General features: G+C 38.0%; 1 protein-coding gene across 6 annotated transcripts in view; it reads left to right on the top strand.

Annotated features, from left to right (window-relative positions):
- The first annotated feature begins 272 nt into the window (after nt 1-272).
- The window catches only part of cadm1a (cell adhesion molecule 1a), a 339,864-nt gene continuing 313,355 nt past the window's right edge, over nt 273-26,781 (top strand). For 4 of the 6 annotated variants that reach the window (XM_017493089.3, XM_017493088.3, XM_017493084.3 and 1 more), the window contains exon 1: nt 274-780. In XM_017493089.3, the coding sequence (XP_017348578.1) occupies nt 708-780 (73 nt within the window). In that variant the 5' untranslated portion in view covers nt 274-707. Of the gene's footprint in view, nt 781-26,781 lie in introns of all 6 variants that reach the window. The other 2 variants (XM_053687692.1, XM_017493085.3) reach the window with 2 other exon arrangements.

Raw genomic sequence — 26,781 nt, 5'->3', positions numbered from 1 at the left:
ACTTGTTCCATCCATCTTATTGTGGATTACACCCCCCCCCCCCCCCCCCAAAAAAAAAAAAAAAAAAAAAAAACACTCCTGGGTGTTCTCCTTATATTGAGCATATACAATGTGTCTATGATGTATGCAGCATGTAAAGTGACATGGTTTAGTTTTGGATTTAAAACTACAGCACAAATCAAAGCAAATGAAACATTCACATTCATCAACCCAACTGAATCAAACGAGTTGGCTCGATGGAGCCGATTCAGCAAAGCGAGTCGCGATGACCATCACTAATGCAAATTGCTATTGTGCCTCACCATTGTTTACTCTCATAGGACCAACGGTCAGTCAGGCCAAAGGAGAGATAAGATGCTAAAAGTATTATACATTTTGACTGAACAATCGTGACGAAAATAGACCTTTCTAAAAGAAAAGTTTATAGAACTATTTATCCAAACTCGCTTTCATTGCCTCTGTATGGTTTTGTTGTGTAAGATAATACGGTATAGTAAGTGCATGCGTCACTCAGTGCACATTAAAGAGGAAAGTCATTGGTGTTCAAAACAAGGAGTTTTTTGTGAGGCTGTGAGAAACGCAGATTGTGAATGTGTCGTTGTTCCCTCCCTCCTCTCGCTCTCTCTCTCTCTCTCTCTCTCTCTCTCTGAAGGTGAAGCGACTCCAAACTCACAGCGGCGTTAGTAAAGAAGAAGCAGGTGTCCAACATGGCGAACGCGGCCAGCGGAGCTCTTGCAAGTCTCCTGCTATTATCTACGATTGCGGCGGCTGTTCTTCAAGGTATACTCTCACTCTTTACGTGCATTCTCTTCTTCTTCTTTTTGCGTTGTCTTTTGCGGATTCTCTAAAACACAATCTCAGAGCGGCAAACAAGCAGCGGGGGCGTGAAACACAGCGCGCGCACAACAACATTGCCTGGATGCGCCATATAGACGCTCGTGATGAGGGGAAAAAGTAACTTTAACGATAAAGAGTTGACGAAATGCTTTTTTCTTTCTTTGTTTCTCCCTTCATTTTGCGTTCGCTTTTGGTTATTGTGACTTGTTCTTAGGTTCAAAGCGGATAGCGTGTTGTTTGGCGTGGACGTGTTGTTTTTATTGTAGCCCGGCTGCATGTTGGAGAAGTGAGAAGAAGAGAGAAAGAGTCGTGGTATAAGAGTTCGCGCTCGGGTTTCTTCACTTCCTTGTAATGCAACATCATTCTCTATTCGTTTCAAAGCCCGTGCATGTGATGCGAGCGATGATGACGTGAAGAAGAAATGAATGAATGAATGAATGAATGAATGCGTTGCGTTTGGATGATGGATGGCAGCCTTGGGTTAAATGGGTGATGTGGGAATGGAAGCGGTCGTGCTATGCGGCATGATCGGAACCGACACAAACTGAAATGGTCCGATGGCGCAGTTGATCCTGTGCCTGCTGGCGGTGTTGAATTTTAGCATCAGTGTGGTGAAACTGCGAGGGTTAGAAATGAAAGCCAAAGTTAGGCGAATACGCAGATACGCATTGATTGTGATGGCGCGAGCGTCAGCCTTCTTTATGGTGGCTACACTGGAATTACTCTCAGATTTGCTGCCTGTATGGATTTCCTTGAAGGTTATAGGCTAGTAATGTCTCCAGTATATTTTAGTTTCATTTCCTATAGCAGTCTTCTTATCTTTGACTTGAATTGCTTAAAAAGTAAGAAGAATATGCTACTTGGTGGAAGTTCGCGTGCAGTGTGTAGCCCCGTGATGATTCGTTTACAGTGCGACACGGAGAACCACGAAGGCAAAATGCGGTGTTATTGAACTCCTGGCACTTCCGACACTTCGGTCATCGCTGGAAATGAAAAATATAACCGGGATAAAACACAATGGTGTGAAAGTATGAGATAAAATGGTGTAGGCTACTTCGTGTTCTCGGGTAATCGAGTAGCAGTTCTCTTCCGAGGAGCGCATCGAGTCTGTGGCATTTTCCCAAAGCGTGTATGAAATCAATGAGACTGTGTGTGTGTGTGTGTGTGTGTGAGGGAGAGAGAGAAAGAAAGTGAGTTCATTATGTGTGTTTTAAACGATGTTGTCTTCACTCAAAGCAGATGAAGAGATAATGCCCGCATACCCGTGTTTTCTGTGAGAGAGGTTTGTTTTTGTTTTGTTTTTTTCCCCTCAGGATGAAAATAGAGTTAAAACGTCGCCGGTGGTTCTTTATTCCATCTCCAACACGATACAAGTCGCAGTTTGAATCCTGTACAACACATACCCTATGTTATAGTTAAAATAAAGTAAAATAAACCACAGTTTGTTATAGTTATTCCAGAGCTGTATCCAGTCAGGATAGTTTAACCTTTAGCTAATTGCTAAGTTCTTCAAGTAGCGCGAGCTGGTGAATGACACGGCGCGTGACGTAGTCAAGTCAGGTCCTCTCACCTCACCGATTATAATCGATTATTCGAAGCTGTTTATTCGTTATAAGAATTTATCGAATTTGTTAAAAGAACCATATATTTCTAACCGAATTCTAAACAAACACGGCCTTATTAAGTTTTATAAACGCCATAATATTGGCTGTATTGGGTTCATTTAGCAAAGCGTGTGCAGCTTTTAGGTGTCAGCAGTAATTTCTGATTTTATGAAGACAGTAGGCCATCACAGTTGGAAACAGACATCGCAGGCAATTAAAAGACCATTAGTCGGTTTGCTCTCGCTCAGGGTAATCGGCTGTGGAGAGAAAAATAAATGGTTTAATGCATGCACAAATTAAACCTGGCTGATTTACTCACAGTATTCCCAGGTTTGTTAGCACAACTCACAGCAGAAGTTTGGATTGGTGGTAAAGGAGTTGTTGGGTAAAAAAAAAAAATATTAGCATTGCAAATTGACCACGCCACTTGCAGCTGAGTTGGCTTTGCATTGGAATTATGACTTGTTTGGGTAACAAGGACCAAAAACTTCCATGCAAATCACATGCTGAAACCATCGCACATGCCTTGGTTAATTAATTGCAAAGGGACTCACTTATGAGACATAGAAATGTGCACAAGTGCATCACATGGCTGAAATCAGTATTTCTGGGATCTCTTGATTGGATTTGCTAAAAGCTTTCACATCAAATGCAGCTGTTCAGCCAAGATTTTGGGTTTCTACATCTTAGTTTCGCACAGGAATTATTTGTGCACCAATTTAGTACTTTAGGAGTAGGGCCACCAATTAGCACCGAAATCACAACATAACTCAAACCACATCGAGTTGTTAATTAATTGCAAAGTGGCTTGCAAATGTGTCATCTGTTACTGTGTGACTTCTAAACAATTACTTGATTGATTCATATATTTAAATTTGTATTTAAATGTAAATTATTATTTTACGAGTTTATGAAAGTGTTCATGCAAAATGGTACTATTATCTGTCGGACTGAAATGTTTAATCATTTTTGCTATATATCTTTTTTTTTTGCATGTTGCATAATACTAACAGGTTGTTGTAAGTTTCAATTTATATTAATTGTTATTAAGGGTATGTTTTTTTTCTTTACATGTCTCAGCTATGCGACTACATTTTGTCTAACACGAGAATTGTTGAAGTCTGATTTTCTCCCTGAACCATTCCTTTATTGCTATTGTTTAGTCCCCCATGGTGATTTTCTTAAAAGTCATTTGCATATGAAAGACATAGACCTCAATGTTTAAAATCTGTTCTTTAACAATAGAGCCAGCTCCCTGTTTCAGGAAGAGTCTTAGAATGGTGACCACTGAGGAATGTGCTGAGATGTGGACACAGAGCCAAGATTAAGACCAGTGTTGGATAAAAGTACATTGTCAACAGGGACTCTACCTTGGGGGGTGGGAGCCGGTGGTCAGGGTAAGCTTTTTTAGTTAGGGCTAGGCCTAATCTGCAGCTAGGGAACTGTCTTGTGTGTGTGTGTGTGTGTGTGTGTGTGTGTGTGTGTGTGTGTGTGTGTAGAACTTATTTAAGGCTTGCACATGTTCCTATGGCAAATGAAATGAAAATAGTTTAAGCAGGTTGCTGTTATTAGACGTTTCCACCCCTTTGAAGTGTGTAGTATTTGTTTTGCTCCACTTAGCTGTCAAACTAATACCACACAGAGTGAAAATGAAAAATGGCTGGGGGAGCTGCAAATCCACATAAGAATATTTTGGGGATTACAGCTCGAGTCTGCCATGCCTACCTTGCTTGTGATTGGTTGCATTCCTTCAAAAATATAGAAGAGGAGATTCTTAATTTTTTTTTTCATACTATTATGGCTAAATATAATATTATTTTGAATACATTTAATACTCTATAGTCCATCAGTAATAAAATAAATGCATGACACTACTTTAGACAGTTGTCTTATTGTTTCTTTGGTCTTCTGCAACAAAATAGATTATACAAAATCTAAATTCTAAAACAAAATAGATAGTCTTTCTGAATAATACAGCTTTATTGGTAGAAAAGAGAATCAGCTGTACTATTTCTTTAGATTCATCAATGTAAGGTACAAAAAATAATCAGTACTAATAGCAATAGAATAATAGATTTGCTTCTTTTTTAAAGAATAGATAAGAAATTGGATGATAAGGACTTGAGCAGACTCTTCAAGAGTTGACCATTATGCTCCAAAATGACCTTCAGTTCATAATATATATATATATATATATATATATATATATATATATATATATATATAAAATAATTTTCCGACAGAAAATAGATATATTTAAATTCGTTTCTGTACCACTGGCCTTGAAACTACTGTTAAACAATTATAGGATTTTAATGCAGCCGCTAGAAGGTGAAAGTGCCTAAGACCTGCCTACACAACGTTAACCAATATTGAAACATGTTCAAGTGTTTTATTGGTACTTTCAGCTCATATTTGAGGTACATTAATAAAACCGTGTCAGTTCCTCAAGTCTCAATCAATGCGTTGCCACCTGTACTGGCCACTTCCTGCCAGATTAGGAAACGTGATGGATTGAACCTTAGCAAAGTACATTTATTTCAATCAGTGAGCCATTTAAATGGAAAGTCATTTGCACTTCACCTATTTACAAGTACACATGATCAGTCATTACCAGAAATGCACCTTCCTCGTTTGCTGGAAATTGGAACCATCTTATTAACGGATGGTTTAAATCAGTTCTGCAGGTAGTTAATGAACTGAGGAATTGAATTCTGAAATGCAACGGCAGGAGCAGTACAGCCACCCACCAACACTCCTGCTGGAGAGCAGTTTGAGCGTGGTGCTGTAGTTTACCATACATCACATTGCTGTTTGATAGAGCTGGACAATATGGACCAAAAGTCATATATTTTTGGGCTGATTGATATGCGAATGAAATATGCACATCTCTGAGAATACCTCTTCCGTTATTTAACAACAAAGATGGAACAAAATAGAGTGCAAAATTCAGGTTTTCCTTTCCTGTTTAACAAACCATAACACTGCAAATAACAATGAATAGGCAAACATAAAATGTAAACGGGACTACTTGCTCTGAGAAAGTAGTTTAGTTTGCTACTGATTTGAACACTTCAGCAAACAACAGAACCTTTACTTGTGTGTAGCTCTGTAGTTCTCTCACAGGTTTTGTGTAAGGAACACTAGCCTATCAACAGACTCAGGCTTGAGAGATGCCCTGTGGCAGGTTACAGTGTTACCACTGCAACTGAAAACCCTCTCAGAAGGTGTTCTGGTGGCTGGGACACAAAAATACGTCTTTGCCAGGTGGCCCAGTGCTGGAAAGGAAATGTCATATTCCTTCCTCCACTTGAGTGGATCTGTATCACTCTCTGCACTGACTGACTAAGCATCTTGAAAGTTCATTTTCAATATCCTGCCTCTGTGTCAGGTTGGTGCTGATGGTGGTGCTCTTCTTAAAGAAGCTTGCGAGTGTCTTCTTAACTGGTGGTGACACAAATGCTGCTCCCTCTTGGTCTGCAAGCATGGGCACGGTGGACACAGGCTGAAAGCATCTCTGATCAGTGTTAACAATTCGTAATGCAAGATAAACATAGCTATAAAGTGCAACGCAAGTTCATAAATAATTCTAACACCTTCTATAATGCATTGTAATACGATAGCAATATGTTTGTGTCTGATGTTTTATAGAAAGTGTTAGAGCAAGTTTTCTGGTCAGTGATAATACAATACACACTGATGACAGTTTGCATACAAGTAAAATATTTTGAAGACCTTGTTTTACCCTGAATGGCTTTTTCACTTCAAGGGACAAAAGACTGTGTAATTTATTTTATATACGTACCAAACGCTTTAAGGATAAAATAAGGTATTAATAAATAATAGCATTTAGTTAAGCCAACAATTTATGAAATGGCTTGAAGTTGGTGTTAAGAGTGTAGGACACTCTTTGGAGAGGATCTGATGAGGAGGTTTAGTTGAAATTATTCATGATTACAAATAACAAGGACAAAAATAAGTCACGAAGCTGAATTATTTGAATCAAGCTATGCGTTGCTCTTACAAACATGATTATATGATCATATAGCAATGGGCTCAGCATGAGGGAAAAAGTCATTTAGCAAATGGATCCATTCATCTTTGAACTGGATAAACATGGATTGTGCAGTCGCTGATAAGCTCCAGTACTCATATCATTTCTTGTAGTACATGAAAAAGTTGACTATACAAAAGAAAATATTCAAGTTGCACAAAACCATTAGCCTATTCTATTAAAGGCTTTGTTAGTCCAGTGTATTTGTGAGTATTATAATACCATGCAAATAAGCATGCAAATAAAAACGGGTTGATATGGAGGTTATTAAAGGTATTGAAAGGATATGATGTGTTAGGAGTTAAGGTTTCCCTTGGTTTAGTTTCACTTTCATTCTACTTATAAGGACATAATTAAGTTTAAGTCAGAGCTATTATTATTGTTATTATTCTTTATACCACAGTGCTGTTGAATTCTTGATTCTGATTGCTCAGGTTGGCACTGATTAAGTTTCTTTAACCGTAGCTCTCTGTGTGCGTTCAAGTCCTCCTGGGAAGTTTGTATTTACGAGTTGGGAAGTCGTAATTGTGACATCAGGTGCGTTCAAGTCACTTGCTGGTCGGAGCGTAGTGTACCTTCTCTTAGTAAAAAAAACCCCAAAAAACAACAAATGTACAGCAAGGTTTTTTAAACTCTGCTTCCAGAGAATGAAGAACAAATGCACATCAGTTGTGTTTCGCTTTTTATGTTTTTAATCAATTTATGTAGCCACTGTAAACCTTACTGTTACGTATTATATTGTACTTGTACAATGCTGTTGTATTTTGTGCAGGAAATTAGCTTGTTTTATTGTAAATAAAAAAAGGCTGACATTTACTTGCTGCATATACCAAGCACATAATAACTGAAATCAGCTACTGGAAGGGGTGGATTTTTTGTTACCTCTTTACATCGAGCAACAGTTTTGTATGTTCTGAAATTAAATAAAAAAATTTGTCTTCATTACATATTTAATACCTGAATGTTAAATGTTTGGACATTGGAAGATTATCATTATTATTATTATTATTATTTCAGGCATACTGGACGGTCCATTTACTTCTTAAAATTTTATATTTATGAATGTAGATACGCGTATAAATAATTTATGCCTGAAAGAGTTAAAGCCAGTTCTTGGGTAACAACCTATATTGCATTTTTTTTTTTTTTTTTTTTAATTTTTTTATTTTTTTTTATAACCAGATTTTGTTCTGTTTAAATCTGATGTTAAAGATTTGGCCCCACACAACTGCCAGTGGACATGAGAGAAATGTTTAACCAATACCTTTTTCCTTGATAAATCACTTTTGATAACAGAAGCTGGAGATGGAAACTAGAATTGTGCTCGTATTGTAGATGATAACACATTTGCGATTCACTTGAATGGAGGTTGTAGGCTCAAAATGACTGAAAAGTGATTATCTTTCAGAATGGGATATTAACTTTTTAATATGATGTGCACATGAGTGTTCAGTCTAGATTTCCACATTTAGCACATCAGGTTTTAGATCAGGGGATTCTTTGCTACCTTAGTGTTACTGATACAGTATTTAAAGAGACTAAGTCTTATTTTATATAGAAAGTAGGTATTTGCGCTGTCTGTCCAACGTAGCTTAAATAAAATAAATGTCCCTGATAAAGGAAAATAGGTCATGTTGTCATCTCTCATGTCTGTCAAAAATGCAGCGTGGCAAACTCACACGGATGATCTTCACCACTCGTCTAAACAGCACCACAGGAATTCGCTGTTCTAGAAATGTCATCCCTCAGGTCACCAATAGATTAAAAATAGCCACCGAGTTTGACGGCTGAGTACACTGTATGCCCTTGGGGGACATTCGTCTTGTGTTGTGGCGTTATCAGAGCCATGTTAGGATTGCATTTACTGATTAGTAAAGCATTAGGCATTTCTGTGAGGCACGCAGACTCGAAAGCTGATCCGGGAATGGAAAACTACTGGCTATCATTTGGAAACCTTCACAAGTTCAGTGTGAGTCTTTTTGATATTGCAGTTTCTTTTTCATGAAAAATTCACTTCAAAATCACAAGGTATCTTCATAAGGACTTCATGACACATGTATGAGCAATGAATAACTTATGTGTAGAATAGTGCTTGATAATGAGCACAGCATGATGAAATCTTTAATATGAAAGTATTAACTAAGGAATAAGGCACTTGAGAGCGTGCTGTTATAGAAAAATAATCAACTAAGGTGCACAATGTGGCCTGGTACAGAGTTGAATATTTTCCTATTCCTTTTATACCACAGTAATTTGCAGATGATTACAGTTTTTATTTATTAAAGAACAATTCGTCATAGTTTTTTATCCATTTATCAGTCCTCTCCAGGATTTCTGCAATTGCAGAAATTAGCTCAAAATCAAGCAAACTCCACAATATCAAAGGAGCTTGCAGTTTTTCACAAATACCACAGATTTTGGCCACGACGCATCGTGTGACATCATCACAACGCACATTCAGCCAAAGTCTTCTATGATTCAAGTGCGTCAAACATGAGTACAGCTAAAAGATCTCATTTACTAACAAACATCACTGCGAAAGACCGCGAAAAACAATTTCGTGCAATTCCAATTTTGCCAGTTCAAGTAGTTTTCTGCAAAAAAACCCCACAAAAATCTTTGCAAGTTTTACATCACAAATTTTGGAAAAAATTCCACAGCAGAATCAAGCATTTTTGGCCGCAACAATCACAAAAAAAAACGTCCCAGAAATCCTGTATGGACTGATTTGTAATTACGGCATATATTGTGGAATTCATTAATTCATTCATTTATTTGTTCATCTTCAGTAAGAGCTTTATCCTGGTTATTATTGTGGTGGATCTGAAACCTAACCAACACTGGGCACAAGGTGAGAGAATTCACCTCGGATGGAATATCAGTTCATCACAGGGCACACACCATGCACACACACAGACACACATTCACACACTCATTTACACATAGGGGCAATTTAACATAGTCAATTCTCCTACCGGCATGTTTTTGTACTGTGGGAGGAAATTGGAAAAGCCACACAGACACAGAACTCCCTTCCTAAATGTTAGATAAAATACCTTTACAGAAAAATTCACCAGCACAACGATTCTATTTTTCGGTGTTAAATTATGACAGTTTTAACCTTTTTTTTTCATTAGGTTTATATAACATGACACATCTGTCATACAAGTCCCTGTGAATTAGCTGTTACTATAGAAACAATAATGAGCACATTAATATAAATCTGTGATTTGTATTACAACCAGAATCAGTGTCTATACATTCTTTCTGGGATATCCAGGTTATCGTATTGAGATGTTGAACTCTACTATTACTCACAGTTTGATTGCTGAAAACCATATTTGTACCAGTTGTTTATTTTCCCTTCTTTTCCTTGTTAAATATGTTTGTTTGTTGATAATAAATGGCATTAAACCTCAGGTTTTTTTTATGTGTCACTGCTGTTTTCCAGGTGCCTTGTATTGTGTTGTATCTTTTTGAAATATTACCCAGCTGTAGTTTGAGCAATACCACAGAGGGCCAAACTGAAATTAATGGACAAGGCAAGCTGGGAAATTAGGTCACGGGTGTCTGGCAAGCTGTGTATGCTTTTAAGTGTTGAGGGAACGAGCTGTGATGACATGTTTGTGCCTTCGCATGAAGTAGGAGGAGCTGCTTTTTTGTGCTGTGTACCTGGAGGTTGGGAACACAAACACAGCTTTGTTTCTGCAGCTAAGCTAGCCTTGACGATGTGTTCCTGAAAGTCTAGTGAATGTCACTAAATGACTAAATCACTGGCATTCAGACAAGTGGAAATTCAGTGGACTAATGAAAGGATTTGTTTCGAACGAAACCTTTTATCTTAAACAAGTGTCACAAGTGATACACGATTGTGCCTGGATGCATTATTTTGCATAAAAGCGCCCCAAGCACTCTTTCCCACTTAGTTCTACTTAGCTCTCTGACAGCCGTACCTTAATGCCGAGGCAACAAATAATCAGCTGTGAAATATAGAAACTGATGATGCGTTATAGAGGCTTCTTCGGTGCTCAGTAAAAAAAAAAAAAAGCAGCCATAAGCAAATTGTTTTCTTGTCTCGCCGTAGCGTTGAGTTAATCCGCCTCTATGATGGTTTGCGTCATGACTGTCTCTGTGGAGACGACATCATGCTGTAAAAGCTCTCCAGGCTTAAGGCCTTATTTATGTAAATATGACTACTTCAAGTAGTAAACTTGCTTATTTTTGCTTTATTGTCATATAATCCTTAGTATTTTCAGCATTCTGAACACTATGTGGCTTAACACATTTGAAGATCTCTTTAATGCTTTGTTGCCTGAGCGGAATATTTCAGGTTCTGAATAGTACAGATGAAATATATATTTTACATGCTTATCCTACACAGGGTTGCTGGGGAGCCTGGAGCCTATCCCAGGGAACTCGGGGCACAAGGCGGGGGACACCCTGGACGGGGTGCCAACGCATCGCAGGCCCAATCGCACACACATTCACACACTACGGACAATTTGGGAAGGCCAATCAGCCTAAAACGCATGTCTTTGGACTGGGGAGGAAACCAGAGTACCCAGAGGAAACCCCCAAAGCCCGGGGAGAACATGCAAACTCCATGCACACAGGGCAGAGGTGGGATTCAAACCCCCAACCCTGGAGTCATGAAGGCAACGGTGCGAACCACGATGTCGATTATTTTCAAATAACAGCACATCCTTAAGTGTTTTATTCTTCTTACACCGCATAAATTTGCCCAATGATTGTAATATTTAAATTTTTTAATGGATGAACCCATTGTATTTGTATTAAACTTTTTTTTTGTAATTACATTTAATGTTATGGATACAAGTTAGTTCTCGTTATCACTTACATTATAGCACTCGTTCCCTCACCAGCCTTTCCTGTGTAGGAAAACCTCCTATTATATAATGCTGACACTGGAGACTCCTTCCTTAAATGTTTAACCATATTTAACCGATTATACATTTTTCTTTGTACAACTCTTTTTTTTTATCCTTTTATTATTAGACATAGATTATGTAGATCATGGTTTAAACTTGTCCCTGGGAGTGAGCTGTTGTTTTCTAAATGATTTAGTATTAGAACAAGCACATGAATATAAGTGTGCGATTTGTCTCGCAGCCTAACTGTTGTCAGAGGTGCTGGAGAAGATTGGACAATTTAACAGCACTGTGGTATCAAGTGATATAAAACATAGCGTGGTGATTTATGTCCAATATCAGTCCAGCTTTTAGTTATTTCTCAGAACCTGAGCAAAATAATCTAAATGTAATATATTTAAAAAGCAAGGCGAAAAAATTCTGTTCACCAAATCACATACTGTATAATTGCAAAAAAAAATATAGATTTTGTTAATTAATTAGCAAGAAATGGAATAGATTTTTTTTTATAAAGTTCATTTTAGAAAAAAAAATACACAGTGTGAAAATGCAAGTAAAGCAATTTATAATGTCGTTGGTTCACGTTCCTCAACTTCATCAGCATAAAGCTATATTACAAAACGAAAATTAAAAATGATAAATCTATAAAGATATACTGATATACACTGATAATCATTAACTTCTTATACTTTACATATCCAAAGTCTCTGGTCTATTATTCCATGGGAACTGCAAATGCAAACAAAAAAATGCCACTAGAATTTTGTAAAAGGATTTTTTAAAATTATGTTTCGACATTACATTACATTATACATTATACACTGATCAGACATAACAATAAACCCACTGACAGGTGAAGTGAATAACATTGATTATCTCATTACAATGGCACCTGTCAGGCAGCAAGTGAACAGTCAGTTCTTGAAGTTGATGTGTTGGAAGCAGGAAAAATAGGCAAGCGTAAGGTTCTGAGCGACTTTGACAAGGGCCAAATTGTGATGGTTAGACGACTGGCTCAGAGCATCTCCACAATGGCAGAATTTGTGGGGTGCTCCCAATGTTCTGCTGGGAATCCTTGGGTCCTGGCATTCATGTGAATGTTACTTTAGACGTACCACCTACCTGAACATTGTTGCAGACCAAGTACACACCTTCATGGCACTGGTATTCCCTAATGGCAGTGGTCTCATTCAGCAGGATAATGCACCCTGCCACATTGCAAAAAGTATTCAGGAATGTTTTGAGGAACATGACAAAGATTTCAAGGTGTTGACTCCAAATTCCCCAGATCTCAATCTAATCGAGCATCTGTGGGATGTGCTGGACAAACAAGTCCGATCCATGGAGGCCCCACCTTGCAACTTACATAACTTAAAGGATCTGATGCTAACGTCTTGGTGCCAGATACCACAGCACACCTTCAGAGGTCTTGTGGAGTCCATGCCTTGATGGGTCAGAGCAGTTTTGGTGGAACAAGAGGGACCTACACAATATTAGGCAGGCGCTTTTAATGTTATGGCTAATTGGTGTATACAGTATTATACAGTACAATACGTGATATGAACTTTCATATGAACTTTTTCATTTACATGTTAAAAATCATGTTCTGTGTATTCTAAGAATGTTGCAATAAAATCAGTAGAATATGTGTACAAATAAGGCAAATACAAGTTAAAAGTGACCAAGCAACCCCTTGGAAATTCTCAGTCTGAATATATTTGTACTGTTATATATCTCTCTTCAGCCCCCAACTGTGCAGAGACCAGACATATTTGGGCTTCAGACATGAGCTGGGGTGCATGAGCCATCTGGATTTCTTTCTTCTTTTTTTTTCCAGGTCATGTGGCATTACCCCAGCACAGTAACAAGACAGAAGGCACAGATAGGATGGCTCTGCTTTCTGGGTCAAGTAAAGAGGAAATTGCTGTAGCATTGCGGGATTAAAGTTCAGGACACAGTGTGTGAAAACCATGCAGAATGAACATAAAGCAGATAGAGGTGAATGAGCAGAAAAACGAAATGAAATTCAGATGATATATCCGTATATATTTCTGGTAGTGTATGTCTACGGTTACGCCGTATCACAGATAGTATTCGTGTCGAGATGGGCATAGAAGCATAGTGTATTGAGCAGTCGTGAGGGAAAAAGTGGTGGATGGCATGATAGCTTTGCTCAATCACAATTATGCTATGTTTTGAGTATTTAGGTACAAAGTAGTTTCATTGTGCTTTAAACATTTTATCAGTTTTATTCAACAAAAAATAAACCTTGCCTTTTCTGTGTACATTGTATATTTGAAGTGTGTATTCCTTTACAGGGATACATCTTTTATTTAATAAGTCCTTCTTGATGACATTAACCGAGTATAGCCTTTTAGCCTTCAATGCTGAAATAATGAAGTATCCGAAGGAATAAATTCATATGCAACCGCAATATGAAAAAAATAAAAAGACAAATAGAACATATAGTGAAGGAAGTAATGTGTTAGAGTCAATAAAAATCGATCTCTAACATGTTGTGGATTTATTTATTTATTTCTGTCCTTTTGTCTTTAACCTATTAGCAAGCAACAAAGCGACGATTAAAGTTACTAAGGGTGCGTATCAGTCAGCTCCCTAGGTTGTGGAACAGTATATTGTGTACACGAGTTCAGGCACTGGTAAGGACCCTGGCTCACTACACACTGGGACACCGATGACTCAATTTCCGGCAACAAAACTACGTACTCGCATTGTAAAACCTCACCACTGGCATTCATCAACAACAGGCAGGATCGATATCTTTCTGACATGAAATTGTATGGCATATAAATTTGTTAGGTTAATCACATGCATTTCTTTCATGATATTTCAAACAGGATCTTAGGCTGGTGGATCTTTTCAAATCATGAAACACTTAAAAGTTTTTAGATTTAAACAAAGTATATAGAACGTCGTTTTTTTTGTTTTTTTTTAGCTGAGAGTCTTCAGAAAATATGATGTCATTAGCAGTAAGGGTGCATAGTGATTAGGGCTGCAACTAACGATTATTTTCATAATCGATAATAGGCCGATTAGTTTTTCGATTAATCGGGGGGGGGGAGCAACATTTCAGTACAATTTTTTGTGTTTATTTAAAATAAAATCCACAAACTGAATGTTATAAATATAAACTTCAGACTAAAACTTGACACAACTGTTTGTCCAATTATATAAGACTGAAAAGAACCCAATACACACCAGAATATATTTTATTAATTAAGTTTATCTTATATAATAGTATTTATTCATAATTTATTATGGTTGCACAAAAAGCACTGTATTAAACTACAGTTCTAAATTAATAATAAAAACTCACTTTCACTGAACCTTGTGGTTTCTGTTACTCGCTGCCTTTAGGCATATTGTTTTACTTGTTTACTTTTGATCTTACTGTTTTAATTAGACATTACATATCCTAGCGCTGCCACTGTGTATCGCCACGTCTACACCGCAAGTGAGGAGCAACACAGCCTCGTTACTAGTAAATCACTTCCTTTATAATAAATGACATAATTTACACTGTATCGTGCAAACACAGCATAAACTTAATAATAAACTTAAATTTAACTAAACCTTTTAAACAACTTGCACCAGTTTCCCCAACCCCTTTCACACAGTGGAGCATTTTGAATACAAACATAAGTTTGTGCTCGTGCATCACTGTCGTGCGTCAGTGCTACACAAACTCTGCTTTGTAAAGTTTGATCTTCAGGGTGTTTAATATATAATGCTTCCCTGCCGTAGAAGACTTGGGTTGCACACTTTCTTCCTCAGTCATTTGACAATTACGCCTTCGTCTCATGGTGACTGAGGTCATATTGGGAATAAAAGGTAACGTTGACATAAACAGTAAACTGAAGAACATGCGTATGATGTCATGTGCCATCAACTGGGAAGCGACTTATATTTCCGGTTAGTAAAAAAAACGCTAGTGTTCCATTTGGGACAATATTACCTTTCTAAAATTCATACGCTAGACAGTAGAGTACATAATGCATAGTGTAAGTGTATAGTACGTCATTTGGGACACAACTTTAGTATTTATTCTCTGATGCGTGTTTTTGGAACAGAAGTAACTTAGTGGGTAAATGTACCCCGTGCTGTGCGCAGATCAACTAATCCATAATGAGATTCATTGGCAATGATTTTCGTAATCGATTATTATCGATTTTATTGATTATTTGTTGCAGCTCTACTAGTGAGCATCGATATTCCCTGGTTTTTGCAGTACATTGTGGGATTTTTTTAGGGACCGAACGTTCCAATGCACTGGAAGGATTTTGCGGTTGAGATAGTACTTAAAATGGTCAACGTCCTGACCACTAAACTGAGGTAGGGTGACAATACTTCGTCTTTTTCCTGGACATGTCCTCTTTTTGGACCTTAATGAAACCCCTGGCCGGGATTTCTAAATGTCCAGGATTCAGCTTTAGTATCATTATGATGCGTTTTTGGTCTAATACTGCATCATGTGTGCGCATGTTTGCATTGCTTTAACCCCTCTCTGTAATTCCCGCCTTCACACACCAATTAGTTGATTATAAAAGGCTTATAGCAACTATTGACCAAATTCCTGCCTCTCAACCGTTAGCCTACTCTCAGCGAACGCGTGAAGGTGAAGTGCTGTTGTGTACGGCGTCAAACAGTTACTTGATAGTAGCAGCAAATTACAGCTGTCCTGAGATGAAAACAATGCCTATGGCCATATAAGGTCATTTTTAATTTCGGGTTATTTCATTGCTTCGTATTGCATAGTCATACAAATGTGTAAATGATGGCAGAAGGTTCACTCGTGGCATCTGATACTTTATTTTATTTCATGGACATGTAGGATGTAGGAAAAAAAGTAAAGCACTGGCAAAGTGAAATCAATTTTATTTATATATATTTATGTGATGCTAATAGTGTGTCTTCTTCAGTGTATCAAAGACTGCATTCATAGAAACACTGTATGTGTATACGTATGTGTAAGTATGTGTTTAGCATAGAGCTGAGATTATAGCGACAACCTACAAGACGGCAGCATGACAAGGGACTTAAACATTTGACCTTTTCTCAGTTCTATGCAGGTTATGTATGGTGACATATCAACCACATGTCCAGACGATTAGCCCGAATGAGTCAGCCTTTCTTCAGTTTCCTACTTTTTAGTTCCTGGAATTAGTTTCCAGTGGAACTGGGGAAAAAATGGAAATAAAACTTGTAACTGTGGTTTCATCTTATCTGACCTCTCATTAAATGTGTGTAGACATATAAAGAAAAATAAAGCGTGGAAAGCGGTAGCATAAATCACTGGTGTGTCAGGTGAGTTTAAATAGCTAGTACAGTTATCTTGCTTTGCTAAATCTTTCAACAATGCTAATTTTCACACTGATTAATGTTTTATTTAAACTGTGTTTAACTAGTTAACTTGAGAAGCTATATATAGGATCTAAAAAAAGGCTTAACTACAAGTGTTAAGAGTGATCTGTTGCTTGCTAATGTGAATGTAGGGCTACACATCAACCTGCACAGAGAAAATGAGCCATTTGGCTTAATCTGACTCATTTACATCATAAAAAAGAATAAATAAATAAATTTTGTATGTATAATCCGTCTTAAATAATAATAATAAAAAAAAGAATAAAAGAAAGAAACATTTGCATAAAATAGATATTATACTCTGATTATAACAAGCAGTTGTGCCACAGTGAGTCTGATTAGATATTAGCCATTATGCTGTTACCTAGTTTTTTTGTGTGTTTTTTTTAATCATTTGTTGGATCAGCAGAGAACAGTGTGTGTGTGTGTGTGTGTGTGTGTGTGTGTGTGTGTGTGTGTATTAAGGGTTCTGCACGGTGAGGTTGTAAAATTAGTTAATTTGGAAAAAAATTTTTGGTGGAGCAGTAATGAAATAAACATTGTTTATTCCTAAGGTAATTGTGCTTTATGGGAAACTTTATGTTAGTGAAAATATTAGTCAACTCTATGTGACCTCAGATTATGTCATTGTATATTTTATACTTTATGTTCCTTGTTTAATTGGATGCAGTTTTTCTTTCTTTCTTTTTTCCCCTTTCTGCTGCTTTGCTAGTACCTTGTGCATACTCTTAGAAAATGTAAAACCCTTAAGAGTTCTTTTATTGTCCCTCTGAGGGAACCTTTACGGTTCTCTGTAGAACTCAACTGCATGTTTGTGTATCAGAAAATGTTGCATGTAAAGCTCTTTTAAAGGCTGTAAACAGCTTTGGAGAGCACTATTTCATTCTGTTGTCTATTTGTACAGTACATAGCTAGATTGGCAATAAAGCTGTCTACTCTCTAAGAACCTTTAATTATCCAATTACCCAAGAACTCTTCAAGAACCATGAAGAGTTTACCAAGACATTTTTTTAATGAAATTTGAAACTCTTGAGGAACCTTTAATTATCTCATTATCCAAGAACCCTTTAAGAAATTGTTGCATGTGGAGCTGTGTTAGGAGGCTGTCCCCACAGTCTCCATACATTGTAGACTATGTTTGTCAGCACCATGTAGGTTGTGCCTTCTTCAGTGGATGTCCATGGACGTCTACTTCTTGGTTGGTCCACAACACTTCCAGACTTTTTGAAATTGTCAATAAGTTTGACAACAGTTTTGTGTGTGATGTGCTCGCCATGTTTCCTGTTTAAGTCTATAGCAACCTTGCGACAGCTTTTATCTGAAAAAAATATTATGTATGTATATATATATATATATATATATATATAGACTTTTGGGACACCCTGTATATTGTATCGGGTTTTGGACAACACCGTTTTGTTCTACTATATACTTGCAATGATATATATCATTATATCAATATATCTTGAATGACAATAAAACTCTTTACTCTTCAAGAACCATTAAGTGTTTCCCAAGACAATTTACCTAAATATGAAACTTTCTAAGAACCTTTAATTATTCAGTTACCCAAGAACCCTTTAAGACCGTTTAAGAGTTAACCATGATAGTTTGGTGAAATTTGAAATTGTTTAAAAACCTGTAGCTATACTATTAGACAATATCGAATCCAATCATCCAAGAACACTTTAAGGACCTATTCAAATTTATCAATATTAAAATTCTATTTTCTTATTAATAACAAGAACCTGCCTGGCATTTCATATTTTTCTAAACTGTCTTGGTAAAGGGTTCTTTGTTTGTCCTTTAAGGTTCTATGTGGAACTCTACATCATACTACTCAATAGTATCCTCAACATTCTACTGCATGCTTGTACATAGTAGGAATGACAATGACAATAAAGATCTCTACTCTATAAGAACCTATAATTATTCAATTACCCAAGAACCCTTTAAAAATGCTTACTATTTTTGTTCTTCAAACACGCAATTAGTTAGTTAGTTAGTTATCATTACATTTATATAACGCTTTTCTAGACACTCAAAGCGCTTTACATAGTATGGGGGGATCTCCTCAACTACCACTAGTGTGTAGCATCAACCTGGATGATGCAACGGCAGCCATAGTGCGCCAGAACGCCCAGCACACTCCAGCTATTAATGGAGAGGAGAGAGTGATGTAGTCAATTCAGGGACGGGGATTATTAGCGGGCCATGATAGAGAAGGGCCAATGGGAGAATTTCACCAGGACACCAGGGTTATACCCCTACTCTTTTATGATAAGTGTCCTGGGATTTTTAATGACCACAGAGAGTCAGGACCTCACTTTAACATCTCATCTGAACGACTATTTTTATACTATAGTGTCCCCCACACTATACTGGGGCATTGGGCCCCACACAGACCATAGGATGAGTACCACCAGCTGGCCTCACTAATACCACTTCCAGCAGCAACCTTAGTTTTCCCCAGAAGATCTCCCATCCAGATACTGGCCAGCCTCAACCCTGCTTAGCTTCAGTGGGAAACCAGGTGAAAACTGTAGGGAGATATGGCTCTGGCAATTATTCTAACAGCACTCACACAGTGAATTTTGAACAATATAACCCACTGCTTTGTGAGAGCACAAACATTTAGCCACAAGTGAAGTCTCGGCACTTCAGCCTTTCTCTTTTTTTCCCCTTCCCAACCATCTTTAACCTTTTCACACTATGTTGTAACCACAAAGCCCGAGCTCGAGACTGAGCCGGCCGGTAGACTGAATCTCTCAACAAATCCCTAAAATACTTTCTACCTCTCACAGCAATCCATCTTAAATTTATCTTGAAAAAAATCTATTTTTTTCGATAGGCTGTGTCATCCCTGTTCATCCCTGTTTCATGGTACACTGAAGACTGAGAGACACACAGCAGGATTGAGAGCGAAAAGGCTTAATTTTACCTCCCTTCTTTCAGGATCTAAAGCTTTGATATTTTTTTTTTGGACAAAGTCTTTCTGTTCGTAAAAAAAGGCACTGGTACTATTGTGTGTGTGTATACAAAAGTATTTCTCATGTTCTCAGAATGGGAAGTCCAACTTTTTGACTCCTGAAAAAAAGACTTGAGATGGAAGTGTGTCCACAATCATCCAGGTTTCCATGGCAACCGAAAATCCTAGCGGGCTTTGTGGCATCACCAAAAGTGCCATGCAGCTCACCGTCTATGATGTATATGTCTATTTCCAGTTTCTGAATGGCTCCCCTGCCGTTATATCAGTCACACTAATAGATAATTCATGCTCTGATGCCCTCGTCTGCACAGTCGCAATCGCAAGAGAGCAGACGCCCAACGTTTCCCCTGGGCCTGCGAAGAGGTGTTTTTCGTTTTTTTTTTAAATCAAACTTTCCGGGATGCGATACAATCAAAATTCTTGGAAACAAGGATATCATGGTGCAGCTTGGATATTGAGAACAATCAGCTGTGAAAAGGAAAGCAGATAATTAAAAAAAAACATTTCTCCCAACAATAGGACTGGACTGGTGAACCCCAACTCATTCAGAGACGTGAAAAGGGCACAGGTGCTTATTTAGAAATCTTTCATTCGTAGGAAACACGCTAAGTGCTCAGAGCTTTGCGTGTTTTTTTTTTTGTGTTTTTTTTTGCGTCATAGCCCCATTCATTTGGAAAAGTGCGAAACACAATTCGAACACTTAGTATCTGTGGCTTACTGCTTCAGTGGCATGTGCCCACATCATTGTGCTTCTATTTGGATATAATTGGTGTAATTAAATCTAATGACTTCTTTTTATAATGCTGAAGCTCTATAAGTGGCATGATAAAGTGCTAAAAGTGCTGCGTCCATGCCGAGGCTAATGGGACGTGATCAGAGTTCATAGCAGTGTTGGCTAAGCGTAGCAGCGCTATCATGCTAGAAATGTCACCGTCGTGCTTGACAGAATCTTAAATTTTACACCTTGTATTGATAATTGACCTCATAAGAGGATGTTTCCATTAAAGACAAATGCTAGGCACCTCTCACTGAGCAGGATACACAAAGGGTGCTGCTCCATGCAGTACTCTAGACTGTTTATGCAGCATGTTTGTAGAGGCAGCGAGAGGGCGAGCTGATGTGGCGATATAAAGCCATCCGATGCAAACAGTGGCAGGCTATTACTCTTCCACGCTGTTTGCTGCACACCACTGCAAATACCTCCTCCGAAAGCATAGCGTGCATCAGCAGTCCTCACGATCAGGGCCGTTAAACATGGATAAATATATTTTAAAGGTTCACAGCGAACAGGAAAACCTATCAGCAGCACCATAATTAGATGTGTTTCCACTCTAAATGCAGCTGTTAGGTAAGAAATAAAACACAACACGGTGTGCTGTTACAGGAAAATAATTAATGGCTGTGTGGTCTCAAGACCAGCTACTGTTACCACCCCAAAGTTGACTATTCTCCAGTGTCCTAAAGACTTTTACTCCAAATAAACCAAAGCAGTTTACCAACAACAAATACAATATTTGAGTGTAAAGTTAATACTTCAAATTTGTGCTTCACCTCTGACTTTTACAAAGCAATAACACTGGACTCCTTCCATCCATTCATACATTTTGTGTACCGCTTATCCTAAACAGGGTTGTGTAGGACTGGCCTAGGGAACTCGTGGCACAAGTCGGGGAACACCCTGGATGGGGTGCCAACCCATCGCAGGGCACAATCACACACACATTCACACACTACAGACAATTTGGGAATGCCAATCATCCAACGACGTGTGTCTTCAGACTAGGGGAAGAAATTGGAGTACCTGAGGAAACCTCCAAAGCACGGGGAGAACATGCATACTCCGTGCACACAAGGTGGAGGCGGGATTTGCTACCTCAACGCCGGAGATTCAAGGCAAACATGTTAACCACTAAGCCACCGTGCCCTTCATGGAGACTTTGTGCATGTCTCTGTGTAAAAGAAACAATAATGTATTAGACACAATTTACACTCAAGTTTGAGCCTGGTTCCTCTCAATTTTTCTTCCTCATGTTGTCTAGGGGAATTTTTCCTTGCTACTGTCACCTCTGGTTTGCTCATAAGAGATACATTTTTATAATTGAAAATTCATATCCGAAATCTATATATTTCTGAGCTGCTTTATGAAAGTGTTCATTGTTAAAAGTGCTATTAAAATAAAATGGAATTGAATTGAATTATTAGAAGGAGTGTATTGATATAAACGCTGTAGCCAGAGCTACTGTCAGAGTGGCAGTTATAGAAAATGAATCACACCTTCGGACTAATCAGAATCGAGAAAAGTAATGCAAAAAAAAAAAAAAACCCAAACAACCATACTGGGATTATAATGATCCCTGAATGGAGAGAACTGTTGTTTAAATATTGTTAATTCAAAACATCAAAGTTCTCAGGTCTTGTGTTTGAGACATCTCTCCAGTAAGTCAAAATGAATAGCTAGCTAATATGTTGCAGTTTGTGCCAACTAGTAAAATACATTAAAGCTTCACTTTTTTTGTCCAGTACATCACTGCTGTGATTGCTGTGATGCGTTCGCACTAAAAATGATTTTATGGATCATTAAAGTCAACCACTTAGCACACTCTTGGTTAATTGTTATATAATGCTAAATAATGCATGCTGCTTATGTATTCTCAGCAGATGGGGACTGGGGAGAGGAACACGAGTGCAGGAAAAGGAAATATAAGGCAGAAAGTAAAGCTTTTCAGAGTCATCAGAGGCAAAGTTTTATAGATTTGTAAGATTGTGAGGCAGTGAGCAAATTATCCTGGCCCGCTTGGTACACGTCTTCTCTCCGGTTGAAATCCACTGAATAAACTGAAGTCTGATATTTTTTCTCGGGATTAGTGAAGCATGTTGCTAAGTGATGTTAATGAGGGCCTGGGTAATTTAGTGACTTCCGCAAAGGGGCATCTGTTCCTGTAACGAATAGGAAAAAAAAGTAGTATTTTGTTTCATTTGCAGAATGCCTGACTTAGCGTGTATTACTTGTATAAAACTTTCTGAAGGCTTAGTGATGCTTCAGATCAAATGCTTCAGAATTGTATAAGACAGTTCACACAGATGTCCCAGGGAATATGGTGTAAAATATTAAAAATGTTTGTATAATACCCAGAGGAATCAAATCATAAATTTATTAGCTAACCCCTTAGGTAAAAGAAAGCCCCAGTGCTGCCTAGCAGGGTTGTCATCCAGCTGAAGTATCACGATACTAAGTAGTATCACAATACCACACAAAATTGTGGTAGTTCATAATTCAAATCTACAAAATGAACCAAATATAGAGAAATGCATAGATATAAATGAAAACAGTAATTTTCCTCTGAATACTTTATTAATGAGAATGAGTAACTGGTTATTGGAAAAACTCAAGAACAATCATACAGTTGGAAAGCAACTAATTCAATGTACCACTTATTTCATCTATAGTTCCCTAGAGCAATGAAATCATGCAAATGGAAGTTGTCCTCAGAGTACTAAGAATGAACACAACGTTAGGAATAGATAACTGAATTTGTTAAAAAAAATCATAAAATGGGGAACGTTAGCTCACTTCAAGCAAACATGGCTCATTTTATTATTTACACACAGCGGTTAGCATAAAGTTAGAATGCTTACTAGCAAACACGGCTAATTTTAGTAGGCTATTTACACACAGCGGTTAGCATAACGTTAGCTCGTGTCGGCTAATTTTATTATTTACACACAGCGGTTAGAATAATGTTAGCTTGTGTCAGCTAATTTTATTATTTACACACAGCGGATAGCATAATGTTAGTTCGCTTATAAGCAATCAGGAAATCTTTCAAGGTTAAGGTAAAGAATTTAGGTTAAATGAAGTGTCACTAACTTTTATTATAAAAAGCAGTGGGATGTGTGTGGGAACTTCCGCACATACAGCATTTCTTATGGTGCATTCAAGTCACGCACATGAACGCCACCACAAAGTCGTCTTATGAGTGGGGAAGTTCTGGAGTTTCCGACTTGGGGGTGTGTCAGTAAGAAAACATGGCGGAATCAGTGAATGCAATGTCTGTAGTAGACAGTAAATTTGTTGAAAATGAATGTTTCCTTGCCTTAGAAGCTGAATTAAGTTATTATGTGTTTGGTATATACAGCAAGTTAATGGAATACAAGCAAAATTGCTTAACATGTCTTTGTCAGGCTTTTTTATTTACAATAAACAAGCTAATGTCCTGCAGAAAATACAATCGCACTGTACAATTGCGATATAATATGTAACGATAAAGTTTACAGTGGCTTCATAAATTGATAAAAAAACATAAAAAAGCAAAACACACCTGATGTGCATTCTTTGTTCTTCATTTTGTAGAATTTAAAAAAAAAACTTGCTGTATTTTTTGTAGTTAAGAGAAGGTACACCACCATCTTGCTCCGACCAAAGTGACTTGAACTCACCTTGTTCATAATTAAGAACAATTATGAATAATTAAAACTTGTAAATACGAAGTTCCCAGGAAGACTTGAATGCACCCTTAGGTTATTTCTGTATAGACAACCTTTCGGTTACATTGTACTCAGACTTTACCCAGTATTAGCTCCACCCACACAGAAAGGGGACAAATTCTGGTTAAGTACATGTTGACATTGGAAATCACGAGTAATGAATACTTTGTACTGCATATTGAGGCCACACAATCAACTTTACTGTAATTAGAAAGCCATTATCTGGGCTTTAATGAGTATTTCATAATTGTCTAAAGTAATGACCTTTCGGAGTGCTGTCATGGTCATCATAAACAGGATGGTTAAAGCTGTTTAGAGGTAGTGCTTATATTTTCTGCCTTTGTCAAAATTATTTACGTGTCCTTGCTCTCTTTTTGTAGCGGCCTGAAAGAGCATATTCTCTTCATTCTTGAAAATAATTACCTTTTTTTTTGTCCAGAGAGAGGACTTGGGTTATGCAACCAGAAATGATTTGTTGTGGTTAAGAGACGTTTCGAATGGCCATCTTTGTGTGTGTGTGTGTGTGTGTGTGTGTGTGTGTGTGTGTGTGTGTGTGTGTGTGTGTGTGTTTAGATAGAAGATGTAGAACCACAAATTAAAGCTGTAATTCTTTTGAAACATCATATAGTTTTTTTTTGTATTAAGAAAAGATATTTGGGCATACTAGTATTTATTATAGATTTTTTTTCTAGGTAATTGCTCTGAGAAGGCAAGGAAGCATCTTTCATGCTTATCTCTTTGCCCTTTAGCCAGAAGCAGATGAATTGTTTATGTTACGATAGATTTCCGGTGTAGTTCAACTTCACCCCTGCTTTCTGCATGGGCCAGTGTAAAAGTGTGTTCAAAGCACTGGGGGGCTCAGGGACGTTTCAGGAGATTAAAGGTGTACGGTGTAAAAGAACTTGATCGATGTCTTCTCGCTGCCAAGACATTGACCACCTATTGATCTGTAGGCAACAGCAGGGCTGGTGATGCAAAAGCTGTCTTTTAACAGATACCCTGGCCATCACATCTAACTTTGGTGAACTGGAAATGCTCAGTGGCTCACGCTTGATTGTTATTACCTTCAGTTATTAAGCAACATTTTGACAAAAGAGCTCATCTCATGTCTGCCATATGCATGACAAGCATGCTTCATCATCACTGAGTGTTGTAGACCGTTAATTTTATGGAAAGCTCCTCATTAAATCAAATATCGGATGATCCGAGCGCTTTGATGCTCATTGTTTACAGCTGTAATTTTACAGACACAATAATGAAATGCGATCACGTCCACTATGCCTGCTTCCGTTGTGATCCCTTTTAGCAGCGGGGCCACAAAAGCCCACACGCATCTGATATTTACCCACAAACATGGCACACAGCGTCGGCCCACGTTGTCATTAGCCCCTGTCTTTCCCCATGAGCCAGGGCAGGTGCTAATCAGCATGCTAATTGTAACATTGTGTTGTTGCGTGATCTGCCGAGATGAAAGGCAGGCTGTATGGCGAAGGAGCCAGAAGAGGGGGGACGAGGTCCAGCAGGGAGGCCGCGGCCGCTCTGTCTCATCATGACGTCTGGCATTTGCGCTCATTACCACGATTATGTCTTCCAGCTCTCAGCATTCAACACAGGGCAGAGCTGCACGTGAGCTTACAACCGCCAGCGAGTGCTTTAGCACAGATTGTTTGTCGATTGGCTCTCCAGAACATCTCCAGTCCAGGTCTGGCTTTATTCCTTGCTCTTGAAGAGCCTCTCTGATGCAACCCCTTGGAAAATGAGCTCCAGGCATTGTGATGGTGTTGTTCTCACTTTACATGTGTTACTACCGGACATTTTAATCAAACTTGTCAGATTACTATGACATAAAAAGGAAAGGAGCTTAGCAAACGTATAGTATAAGCTTCACACTAATTTGCTTTTCTGTTCTCACTTGCATGGCACCGTGAGTTTAGTGAATTGCCAGCTTCTTTTTTTCCTTTCTACACTATGTCCTCCACTTTTATTGTTGGTTTTGAATGGGCCGTGTATAATAGACTACATAGTAAAGATTTCCCAGGCAAGTTCACACCTTCACAATGGCTGGGATAAGAGGTAGGGGGACTACAGGAAGAATCGACATGTGAGGGAGGTTTGTAATCTTAGAATGATTTATACCTTCACTATTGTATGAAGCAAACTACCTCTGGCTTTATAATTCTAACATGATTCATGCGCAGTAGTCATAAGCACTATTCGGACGGGACTAGTTTTCTAAATGTAGTTTGAGTTACAGTTCTTATCACCCGAAGTCAATGAGTCCATGTACAGATTCGGACGGGACTAACATCTCCGTGTTTATTACAGAGACGGGAGTGTCTGTTTTGTACATGCGGGCGTTGCAGAATTAAATAATTAAAATATTATATAATTGCGTGCAGAAATGAAGGTGAGTAATCACCTGACACTGATATTACAGTGGCCAGTCTTAACAATTTACGTGAGTTGGCTCTTCTTTTTGATTTTTTTGATTTTTAATTTCTTCGCCGGGCAGCAAAAACACATATATCCATACTGAGTTAC

This window comes from Ictalurus punctatus, chromosome 18, assembly GCF_001660625.3.
Source record: "Ictalurus punctatus breed USDA103 chromosome 18, Coco_2.0, whole genome shotgun sequence".
Taxonomy (NCBI): Eukaryota; Metazoa; Chordata; class Actinopteri; order Siluriformes; family Ictaluridae; genus Ictalurus; species Ictalurus punctatus.
This window is presented reverse-complemented; position numbering and strand designations above follow the sequence as displayed.